The sequence below is a fragment of the Pseudophryne corroboree genome, chromosome 10 (genome assembly GCF_028390025.1).
Source record: "Pseudophryne corroboree isolate aPseCor3 chromosome 10, aPseCor3.hap2, whole genome shotgun sequence".
NCBI lineage: Eukaryota > Metazoa > Chordata > Amphibia > Anura > Myobatrachidae > Pseudophryne > Pseudophryne corroboree.
This window is the reverse complement of record NC_086453.1, coordinates 53,713,492-53,726,049: the sequence shown is the minus strand read 5'-3', so window position 1 is coordinate 53,726,049 and position 12,558 is coordinate 53,713,492. Positions and strand designations below refer to the sequence as shown.

At 49.9% G+C, this 12,558-nt stretch overlaps 1 protein-coding gene across 2 annotated transcripts in view; it reads left to right on the top strand.

Moving 5' to 3' along the window:
- The window catches only part of LOC134965966 (sodium-dependent neutral amino acid transporter B(0)AT2-like), a 100,449-nt gene that overhangs the window by 68,968 nt on the left and 18,923 nt on the right, over window positions 1-12,558 (top strand). For both annotated transcript variants that reach the window (XM_063942402.1, XM_063942403.1), the window contains exons 3-5: window positions 2,073-2,230; window positions 9,853-9,979; window positions 10,777-10,949. In XM_063942402.1, coding sequence (XP_063798472.1) covers window positions 2,073-2,230; window positions 9,853-9,979; window positions 10,777-10,949 — 458 coding nt within the window. The remainder of the gene's footprint in view (window positions 1-2,072; window positions 2,231-9,852; window positions 9,980-10,776; window positions 10,950-12,558) is intronic.

Sequence of the window (12,558 nt, the reverse complement as noted above, 5' to 3'; positions counted from 1 at the left end):
CTGTCACCCGTAGCCATTGGAAGTAGCTGAGGTGCAGTTCCGGTCACCTGTAGACAGCGGAAATAGCTGTCGTGCAGTACCTGTCACCCACAGCCAGTAGAAGTAGCTGTCGTGCAGTACCTGTCATCCATAGCCAGTAGAAGTAGCTGTCGTGCAGTACCTGTCGTCTCTAGGCAGCGGAAGTAGCTGTCGTGCAGTACCTGTCACCCCTAGCCAGTGGAAGTAGCTGTCACGCAGTACCTGTCACCTGTAGCCAGTGGAAGTAGCTGTCACCCGTATGCAGCAGAAGTAGCTGTCATGCAGTACATGTTGCCCGTAGGCAATGGAATTAGCTGTCTTGCAGTACCTGTCATCCGTAGGCAGCGGAAGTAGCTGTTGTGCAGTACCTGTCACCCATAGCCAGTGGAAGTAGCTGTTATGCAGTACCGGTCACCTGTAGCCAGCGGAAATAGCTGACGTGCAGTACCGGTCACCCGTAGCCAGTGGAAGTAGCTATCGTGCAGTACCTGTCATCAGTAGCCATTGGAAGTAGCTGACGTGCAGTACCGGTCACCTGTTGCCAGTGGAAGTAGCTATCGTGCAGTACCTGTCACCCGTAGCAAAAGTGGAAGTAGCTGTTACCTGTAGGCATTGGATGTAGCGGTCGTGCAGTGCCTGTCACTCGTAGGCAGCGGAAGTAGCCGTCTTGCAGTACCTGTCACCCGTAGGCATTGGAAATAGCTGTCGTGCAGTACCTGTCACCTGTAACCAGTGGAAGTAGCTGGTGTCATCCAGTACTTGTCGCCCGTAGCCAGTGGAAGCACTGTAGCTGTCGTGCAGTACCTGTCACCCGTAGCCAATGTAAGTAGCTGTCGTGCAGTACCTGTGAAAGTCCACAAATATTAATTTCATGGTTAAATTTACTTTTACTTTCTCACAAGAATGAAAAAGCGTTCTTTCTTTGAGCACAGATGGTCCCTCAATGACTGGGAATGTCTTTATCAGTAAATTAATAATAATAATTTATTATTATTATTATTATTATTATAATTTTATTTGTACAGTGCCCTTTCTCCAGTAGGACTCAAGGGGGTCAATTCAATTCGGCAACAGTTGAATACTCCCGGCGCTATTCAATACAGCGACGACTGACCCTCAATTGTCGGGAATTCTTCTCTCATCCCCGGGGGAGGAGAGAAGAAACCCGACAAAAGTGCTGCCGTGAGGCTGAATCTGTCGGGAATCAGCATCGCCGCGGGTAGTTAAGTCGGAGAATGCCCGTTCTCCCGACAAAACTACCTGTTAAGTCGGCGAGAACGGGCCTTCGCCGACTTAACTGGAGCTGAATTGAATAGCGTCGGGAGCTAATTCCCGGCGCTATTCAACTGTTGCCGAATTGAATCGACCCCAAGGTGCTTTACAGACATGTGTACAGTAATTAGTGTGCTCAGTACAAAACCACGTGTATATTGTGCAGGCCTGGGCAACTTGTGGCTCTTCTACTGTTGTGAAACTACAAGTCCCAGCATATTGGTTAGTGGAGAATGCTGGGACTTGTAGTTTCACAGAAGCTGGAGAGCCAATAACTGGCCAGGACTGATATAGTGTATTTTAAAATATTGTATTGTTCCGATATTTTCTTTATATTGTATAGTATTTGGTTACCTTAATATGGGTTATATATGTCATGATAAATAATTTTAAATTAAATATGTATCTACTTGCATGCTTATAAATGGTTTTACTGCCATCTAGTGACTAAAGTCATTTATGTTAATTCTGGGTTGTTGAAATGGAAGAGTCTGATATTATATAAACACTGATGAGATTTACTTTATAATGACATTGAGTTTTGATTCTGTGTATCTCTCTTTATTGTCTGCGAGGACTGATAAATAAATGGTTAATGCCACGTTTCATCTCGTTGTACTTTGATCACAGCGGCAGAAGCTGCGCGCTATATATTTCCCTGGGATTATGTAGCGAATTTAAAAATCTCTCAGTTTTCATGAAGGATTATACGTTCTCTTATAGCCAAGGAAATTTCCCAATTCTTTATGTCTGAAAGTAATGTGACTTTATTTGTCTGGCAGGTGCCTTCCTGTTGTTGTACTTTCTGCTCCTCCTCATCATCGGTATACCTCTCTTTTTCTTGGAACTGGCTGCTGGACAGAGTATTCGGCAAGGCAGCATTGGTGTATGGAAGCACATCAGCCCCCGGCTAGCTGGGATTGGCTTTTCTAGCTGTGTGGTAAGTCTACTGTCTTTAGAAGTCAGATAGAGGAGGGATAAGAGAGCACTGAACAGAGGGATGGTGCACAGAGACATCCGTGTAGGCCCAGCAGGATAAGAGAGCACTGAGGACAGAGGGATGGTGCACAGAGACATCCGTGTAGGCCCAGCAGGATAAGAGAACAGTTAACAGAGGGATGGTGCACAGAGACATCCGTGTAGGCCCAGCAGGATAAGAGAGCACTGAGGACAGAGGGATGGTGCACAGAGACATCCGTGTAGGCCCAGCAGGATAAGAGAACAGTGAACAGAGGGATGGTGCACAGAGACATCCGTGTAGGTCCAGCAGGATGAGAGAGCACTGAGGACAGAGGGATGGTGCACAGAGACATCCGTGTCGGCCCAGCAGGATAAGAGAGCACTGAGGACAGAGGGATGGTGCACAGAGACATCCGTGTAGGCCCAGCAGGATAAGAGAGCACTGAGGACAGAGGGATGGTGCACAGAGACATCCGTGTAGGCCCAGCAGGATAAGAGAGCACTGAACAGAGGGATGGTGCACAGAGACATCCGTGTAGGCCCAGCAGGATAAGAGAGCACTGAGGACAGAGGGATGGTGCACAGAGACATCCGTGTCGGCCCAGCAGGATAAGAGAGCACTGAGGACAGAGGGATGGTGCACAGAGACATCCGTGTAGGCCCAGCAGGATAAGAGAGCACTGAGGACAGAGGGATGGTGCACAGAGACATCCGTGTAGGCCCAGCAGGATAAGAGAGCACTGAACAGAGGGATGGTGCACAGAGACATCCGTGTAGGCCCAGCAGGATAAGAGAGCACTGAGGACAGAGGGATGGTGCACAGAGACATCCGTGTAGGCCCAGCAGGATAAGAGAACAGTGAACAGAGGGATGGTGCACGGAGACATCCGTGTAGGCCCAGCAGGATAAGAGAGCACTGAGGACAGAGGGATGGTGCACAGAGACATCCGTGTAGGCCCAGCAGGATAAGAGAACAGTGAACAGAGGGATGGTGCACAGAGACATCTGTGTAGGCCCAGCAGGATAAGAGAGCACTGAGGACAGAGGGATGGTGCACAGAGACATCCGTGTAGGCCCAGCAGGATAAGAGAACAGTGAACAGAGGGATGGTGCACAGAGACATCCGTGTAGGCCCAGCAGGATAAGAGAACAGTGAGGACAGAGGGATGGTGCACAGAGACATCCGTGTAGGCCCAGCAGGATAAGAGAACAGTGAACAGAGGGATGGTGCACAGAGACATCCGTGTAGGCCCAGCAGGGTGAGAGAGCACTGAGGACAGAGGGATGGTGCACAGAGACACCAGTGTAGTTTCTGCAGGATGAGAGCGCGCTGAGGACAGAGGAATGGTTCACAGAGACATCCGTGTAGGTCCAGCAGGATAAGAGAGCACTGAGGACAGAGGGATGGTGCACCGAGACACCAGTGTAGGCACAGCAGGATAAGAGAGCACTGAGGACAGAGGTATGGTGCACCGAGACATCAGTGTAGTTTCTGCAGGATGAGAGCGCGCTGAGGACAGAGGGATGGTTCACAGAGACATCCATGTAGGTCCAGCAGGATAAGAGAGCACTGAGGATAGAGGGATGGTGCACAGAGACATCAGTGTAGTCGCTGTAGGACGAGAGAGCGCTGAAGACGAAGAGATGGTGCACAGAGACACCAGTGTAGTTACTGCGGGATGAGAGAGCACTGAGGACAGAGGGATGATGCACAGAGACATCCGTGTAGGCCCAGCAGGAAAAGAGAGCACTGAGGACAGAGGGATGGTGCACAGAGACATCCGTGTAGTTACTGCAGGATGAGAGAGCACTGAGGACAGAGGGATGGTACCCAGAGGCATCAGTGTAGTTAGTGCAGGATGAGAGAGCACTGAGGACAGAGGGATGGTACCCAGAGGCATCAGTGTAGTTAGTGCAGGATAAGAGAGCGCTGAGGACAGAGGGATGGTGCACAGAGACATCCGTGTAGGCCCAGCAGGAAAGAGAGCACTGAAGACGGAGAGATGGTGTACAGGGACATCAGTGTAGTTACTGCAGGATGAGAGAGCGCTGAGGATAGAGGGATGGTGCACAGAGACATCTGTGTAGGTCCAGCAGGATGAAAGAGCGCTGAGGACAGAGGGATGGTGCACAGAGACAATCAGTGTAGGTGCTGTAGTATGAGAGAGCGCTGAGGACAGAGGGATGGTGCACAGAGACATCTGTGTAGGTCCAGCAGGATGAGAGAGCGCTGAGGACAGAGGGATGGTGCACAGAGACATCCGTGTAGGCCCAGCAGGATAAGAGAGCACTGAGGACAGAGGGATGGTGCACAGAGACATCCGTGTAGGCCCAGCAGGATAAGAGAGCACTGAACAGAGGGATGGTGCACAGAGACATCTGTGTAGGCCCAGCAGGATAAGAGAGCACTGAGGACAGAGGGATGGTGCACAGAGACATCCGTGTAGGCCCAGCAGGATAAGAGAACAGTGAACAGAGGGATGGTGCACAGAGACATCCGTGTAGGCCCAGCAGGATAAGAGAGCACTGAGGACAGAGGGATGGTGCACAGAGACATCCGTGTAGGCCCAGCAGGATAAGAGAACAGTGAACAGAGGGATGGTGCACAGAGACATCCGTGTAGGCCCAGCAGGATAAGAGAGCACTGAGGACAGAGGGATGGTGCACAGAGACATCCGTGTAGGCCCAGCAGGATAAGAGAACAGTGAACAGAGGGATGGTGCACAGAGACATCCGTGTAGGTCCAGCAGGATGAGAGAGCACTGAGGACAGAGGGATGGTGCACAGAGACATCCGTGTCGGCCCAGCAGGATAAGAGAGCACTGAGGACAGAGGGATGGTGCACAGAGACATCCGTGTAGGCCCAGCAGGATAAGAGAGCACTGAGGACAGAGGGATGGTGCACAGAGACATCCGTGTAGGCCCAGCAGGATAAGAGAGCACTGAACAGAGGGATGGTGCACAGAGACATCCGTGTAGGCCCAGCAGGATAAGAGAGCACTGAGGACAGAGGGATGGTGCACAGAGACATCCGTGTAGGCCCAGCAGGATAAGAGAACAGTGAACAGAGGGATGGTGCACAGAGACATCCGTGTAGGTCCAGCAGGATAAGAGAGCACTGAGGACAGAGGGATGGTGCACCGAGACACCAGTGTAGGCACAGCAGGATAAGAGAGCACTGAGGACAGAGGTATGGTGCACCGAGACATCAGTGTAGTTTCTGCAGGATGAGAGCGCGCTGAGGACAGAGGGATGGTTCACAGAGACATCCATGTAGGTCCAGCAGGATAAGAGAGCACTGAGGATAGAGGGATGGTGCACAGAGACATCAGTGTAGTCGCTGTAGGACGAGAGAGCGCTGAAGACGAAGAGATGGTGCACAGAGACACCAGTGTAGTTACTGCGGGATGAGAGAGCACTGAGGACAGAGGGATGGTGCACAGAGACATCCGTGTAGGCCCAGCAGGAAAAGAGAGCACTGAGGACAGAGGGATGGTGCACAGAGACATCCGTGTAGTTACTGCAGGATGAGAGAGCACTGAGGACAGAGGGATGGTACCCAGAGGCATCAGTGTAGTTAGTGCAGGATGAGAGAGCACTGAGGACAGAGGGATGGTACCCAGAGGCATCAGTGTAGTTAGTGCAGGATAAGAGAGCGCTGAGGACAGAGGGATGGTGCACAGAGACATCCGTGTAGGCCCAGCAGGAAAGAGAGCACTGAAGACGGAGAGATGGTGTACAGAGACATCCGTGTAGGTCCAGCAGGATGAGAGAGCACTGAGGACAGAGGGATGGTGCACAGAGACATCCGTGTCGGCCCAGCAGGATAAGAGAGCACTGAGGACAGAGGGATGGTGCACAGAGACATCCGTGTAGGCCCAGCAGGATAAGAGAGCACTGAGGACAGAGGGATGGTGCACAGAGACATCCGTGTAGGCCCAGCAGGATAAGAGAGCACTGAACAGAGGGATGGTGCACAGAGACATCCGTGTAGGCCCAGCAGGATAAGAGAGCACTGAGGACAGAGGGATGGTGCACAGAGACATCCGTGTAGGCCCAGCAGGATAAGAGAACAGTGAACAGAGGGATGGTGCACAGAGACATCCGTGTAGGTCCAGCAGGATAAGAGAGCACTGAGGACAGAGGGATGGTGCACCGAGACACCAGTGTAGGCACAGCAGGATAAGAGAGCACTGAGGACAGAGGTATGGTGCACCGAGACATCAGTGTAGTTTCTGCAGGATGAGAGCGCGCTGAGGACAGAGGGATGGTTCACAGAGACATCCATGTAGGTCCAGCAGGATAAGAGAGCACTGAGGATAGAGGGATGGTGCACAGAGACATCAGTGTAGTCGCTGTAGGACGAGAGAGCGCTGAAGACGAAGAGATGGTGCACAGAGACACCAGTGTAGTTACTGCGGGATGAGAGAGCACTGAGGACAGAGGGATGGTGCACAGAGACATCCGTGTAGGCCCAGCAGGAAAAGAGAGCACTGAGGACAGAGGGATGGTGCACAGAGACATCCGTGTAGTTACTGCAGGATGAGAGAGCACTGAGGACAGAGGGATGGTACCCAGAGGCATCAGTGTAGTTAGTGCAGGATGAGAGAGCACTGAGGACAGAGGGATGGTACCCAGAGGCATCAGTGTAGTTAGTGCAGGATAAGAGAGCGCTGAGGACAGAGGGATGGTGCACAGAGACATCCGTGTAGGCCCAGCAGGAAAGAGAGCACTGAAGACGGAGAGATGGTGTACAGGGACATCAGTGTAGTTACTGCAGGATGAGAGAGCGCTGAGGATAGAGGGATGGTGCACAGAGACATCTGTGTAGGTCCAGCAGGATGAAAGAGCGCTGAGGACAGAGGGATAGTGCACAGAGACAATCAGTGTAGGTGCTGTAGTATGAGAGAGCGCTGAGGACAGAGGGATGGTGCACAGAGACATCAGTGTAGGTGCTGTAGTATGAGAGCGCTGAGGACAGAGGGATAGTGCACAGAGACACCAGTGTAGTTACTTCAGGATGAGAGAGCACTGAGGACAGAGGGATGGTGCACAGAGACATCAGTTTAGGGGCTGTGGGATGAGAAAGCACTGAGGACAGAGGGATGGTGCACAGAGACACCAGTTTAGGTCCAGCAGGATGAGAGAGCACTGAGGACAGGGGGACGGTGCACAGGGACATCAGTGTAGTTGCTGCAGGATGAGAGAGCACTGATGACAGGGGGACGGTGCACATAGACATCAGTGTAGTTGCTGCAGGATGAGAGAGCACTGAGGACAGGGGGACGGTGCACAGGGACACCAGTGTAGGTACTGTAGGATGAGAGAGCACTGATGACAGGGGGACGGTGCACAGATATATGAATGCTGGTGTAAAATGATGTGGACAATAGATGAGAAAAAGTGCATTATTATGCTATTGTACATTCAGACTAGGTATGCACCAAGGAGCCTGACTCAGATGTACACAAATGTATCCTCGGTTTCAACTTTGTATGCAGCGGCCATGTGAAAATATGTGACTGTCGCAGCTGCCGGGATTTACGTTGAGTCGCCCGCTGAAGGCGTCTCTGAACCACCTCTTGCGACACCAGACACGTTTGTGTTGTGTACGGGAATGCAGTTCCAAGCAGTAACATGCCCCAAAACGGTCGCAACCTGCCTGCGTTGTTGTTACCCAAGCAGGCCCTGACTGTCCAAGTCTGACTGTCTGGAGCCTTTTCTGTTACCTTCACCTATGCTATTAATGCTTATACATTGTGTATTACAGCTTCACACATGTCAGTGGTTGAAATGATCACCACCAAGCCTTTCACAGCCATGACAGGATGGAGATCTTGGCCAAATCATCCACTAAGCACCAAAAAGGATTATTATTATTGTGTTTGTTGCCTAATATTAAATCAGCATTGTCCCATAAAGTCCTGTAATATTCCAGAGTATAGCCACACCAACATAAGCATAAACCATGCACATATTTTTCCACAATGTTCTTTTCTTCCTCCGGGGTTCCATAGCTTTGGGACTGGCTCCTAGATTTTCTGATTCCTTATCTAAAGGTGACATGCAGCTTACGTCTGTCATCACCATGCACAATAACCACCTTTGTCTAGGGCTAATAGATCAGTAATGGGAATGCCATCCGCATATCATAATATATTGATGGACCATTAACAATGAGAAGTGACGTTTAGAATAAATATGTTGTCCATTGTTCCCAGAGCAGCTCAGTAACACAAGCTTATCAATGGCAAACAGCACGTAACTGAGTAAAGACACAATCCGATTTATAAAGTAAAATAGATTTGGGCAGCAATTTACTGAAATAATAAATTGCATTAAAAGATATAGTCGGCTTAGGTGCCATTCAAAGCAGTTCAAAGTTCTTAAGGTGCAATCAGGTCACACCTAGGGCGCCCCTCCCCCTTTCTCCCGAAAAGGTCTTGGATCCGTACTACTGCCGTCTTAGTTTTCACCCGAAGCTCGTGTGTGTGCTTGTGCAAACCATTTTTATACCCCGGGGGGGGAGGGGGGGGCAGTCTAGTACCTCCTATTTAATGTATACAAATGTATATTATACATACAGTATATTAGTGCTCTATTAGTTATTAACACTAGGAGGCAGCATTTCCCAAGCTGATCATTATTATCAGAGATGCTGTTTCTTATGAGGAAGCTGCACAATTAGCAACATCAGCTGAGAACTCATATTAGCGTAATGTATTATGGACCCGATTCAGTAAGGATTGCAAATTCTGCTAAGTAGCAGAATTAGTAATCATTTTGATCGCATGCAGCGGGCCGCCCAGTATGCTATCAGCCGGCCCCCACTGAGACCACATTGAAATTGCGGTCGCACCGCAATTTCAGCGTGATCGCTAAAAATACGGTAGCCCCCTGCCGGCGCAACCTGGCTGTGACCGCAGGAGGTCCGCCGACATTTTTGTGATTGCAGTGTGTGACATTACTAAGCCGCCCTGATCACGCCCACGCCCCCTGTTCGACTGCTGCCGCCCCCGTTTCCAACACTCTGCCCCTGCAACGCTCCCTATCTGCCTAGGAAACGGAGCGTTGCCACGCCCCCACCCCACGAACGCCCCTGCCTAATTGATTAGCACAGGCGTACGCATTTACTGCGGGGCACCCGCAGAAAATGCGGGTGCATGCGCAGGATGTGCCCTGCTCATGCGCCTGCGGGGCCTTTGTAATTTATTTTCCGGCAGGGTCCACAGGTTATCCACAGGATAACATTGGGATATGATGACGCGACAGCGGATTTGCACCAATGGGTCAAAGCTTTCAGCCTCCCAGCGTAGTAATTTTTTCAGTTGGATCGCTCTTTGCGATCTCACCTGAATAGGACCCTATTTTCCAAGGCCTTCCAGCTTATGAGGGAACAATAGCACATTGGTCTTAAATTGCCAATGTCCTTATCCCATACTGGTACATTTGGTTTCACACAAGCAATCAAAATATGCCAGAGGCACTCTCCTAACATCTAGTAATGGTATATGTAAAACAGTACAAAATAGCTGAAATGTGTGATAAATCACATAACCGTTATTAACCCATACTAATACATGCACTGTCTTCTCTTTGTAGGTGTGCTCCTTCGTGGCACTATATTATAATGTTATAATTGGATGGAGCCTTTTCTACATGTTCAATTCCTTTCAATACCCCCTTCCCTGGGAGAACTGTCCTTCCCTGGCCAACCAGACACAAACAGGTGAGTGCTGCATTAATTGTAAAAGTCATGTTTTCTAGAGTATTTGCCTACGTCTGCAATGCGGATTATTGTATTCTATGGGGGTAATTCCGACCCGATCGCTCGTCACAGCGCAACGATCGGGTCGGAATTGCACATGCGGCGCCGGCGCATGGCAGTCGTCTGTGCCCAGCGATCGCCTATGAGACAGAGGCGGTCGCTGGGCGGGAGGGAGCTGAACGGCTGCATTAAGCCGCCGTTTAGTAGGCGCGGGCCGGCCAACGCAGGCGTGGCCGGACCGTTGGGGGGGGCGTGGCGCGGTGGCTGCGTGACGTCTCACGCAGGCGCTGCGGCCAGGAGCTGCGCTGGTTGGGAGTTACTCCACAGATACAAAGGCATCGCCTCTGTGCGATGCTTTTGTATTTGTGCGGGGAAGGGCCGGCACTGACATGCGGGGCTGACTAGCCCTGTGCTGGGCGTCCCCCCGCATATCGGGGAACATGATCGTAGCTGTGCTAAATTTAGCACAGCTACGGCCAACTCTGAATGACCCCCTATGTTTTTTTTCACTGCCGACTTCCTGTTAAATAAATTGCATTTGTCATACAGAACATATAAAGCTCTATCAATCATCAGTTGTTCATTATGAATACAATTTAAATACTCAACTGGGGTGTTATGAGAAAGTGACAATAATATAACTATTACAAAGTCATGTCCGAAACAAATTAATGACAAGTTATTTTACATTGTCAATAGCCATTTACACAAATTTGAAAGCATGTTTGCCTGGAATTGTAATTCTGTGTTCCTTGCAGAGCCAGAGTGTGCCAAGAGTACTCCCACTACATACTTCTGGTACCGAAAGGCCCTGGATGTGACCGAATCCATTGGAGCCTCAGAAATGAATTGGCCAATGACGGGGTGCCTTGTTCTTGCGTGGGTCCTAGTGTGCGGTGGCATGATCAAAGGAATCAAGTCGTCTGGAAAAGTAAGTTCATAACATTGCTCACTTTGTGTGTTTTAATGATAAAGAAGTAATCTTAGACATTGGAAACAATACTTTTGAAGACCTTTCTATACCAGTATTCAGTAGCTAGTTTTCCGTTCAGTATTCTGTATCAGGGAGATGTCCACTTTCGGCGGCTCGCTTCCTTGTGCACCACACTTTACAATGGTGGCTGAACGGTAGTGGAAGCAGAAGGACCAATGGGCAGATGCACTGTCTGTCCGTGATTGGGGCCTGTGATCAGTCCTCCCACCCACACTCCACTAATCACAGAAACCTGAAGAAGAATACCTTCACAGAACGGCTCTTCTGGGCTTCCGGGAGAGGGAGGAACTGTGATGTCCTGACCCTTCCCTAGGTTTGGTTCAGCTTTAGGTCAGCCGCTAACAGTACCAATGAGACTAAGGGGTGAATTCAATTAGCCGTGGTCATTTCCCAAGGTTCCGAAGGTTGCAGTTAACAAGAAAAAGGAGGTCAAATTGAGTTGTTCCTGGCGTTAAAACCCGAGGCTACCACCCTTTTTCACCCACGGTAAATTACTGCTGCTAATTGAATCCCTCCCTTAAGGGCCCTACACGCTAGGCAGTATGCTGCTGAGGTGCCCGTCACCCGGCTCTACAGCAGTACAAGCTAATATGGACGAGATTGTCCACGTTGGCCTGCATGCATAAGCAACCCAGCACCAACGATGAACAAGCGCGGGGCCGCACAACGTTCATCGTTGGTGCCTACACGCTGAAAGATATGAACGCTATCTCGTTCATTAATGAACGAGATCGTTCATATCTTTCAGTGATATCGCCTAATGTGTAGGGCCTATTAGTCTGGGATCAGTATGATTTACCTACGATCAAAATCCCGACAGTCAAAATACAGACAAGGTCCCAATACCGACATGGTCAAAATACCGACATTTAAAATTACGGCATGGTCAAAATACCGACATTCAAAATGTTGACAGGTCAAAATGCCAACATTTAAAATGTCGACAGGTCAAAAAGTCGACACAGGGTATTCAAATTTTATATGGTGCGTATGTCGGCATAGGTCAACATGGACAACATAGAGGTGTACCGCGTCCCCTCGCACGGCTTACTGCGCTCGGCACACTATTATATTCCCCCTCCAGGTCCACTGGGATGGTAAAGTATGAACAAGTCGGTTTCAATTAAAAAAATCATTAAAAAACCCAAGTCAGTTTTTTGACCTGTCAACATTTTAAATGTCTGTATTTTGACCATGTCGGTATTTTGACCATCGGTCAATGGTTGACGGTGTTTTGACCGTCGGGATTTTGATTGCAGGTAAATTGACTGCATCCCCTTAGTCTAACTGTGCAGTGCTGGCTATTCATATATAATGCAGCGCCGTTCCTCTCTGCGGGTACAGACATGGGGGAATGTACATAGGCCCTCATTCCGAGTTTATCGCACGTAGCAACTTTTTGCTGCTCGTGGGATCAACTAGACACCGCCTATGGGGGAGTGTATTTCTGCATAGCAGGGCTGCGATCGCTTGTGCAGCCCTGCCATGCTAAATAAGTTTCCTGCAAAACAAGACCAGGGTCAGACTTACCCTGTGCGACGGATCC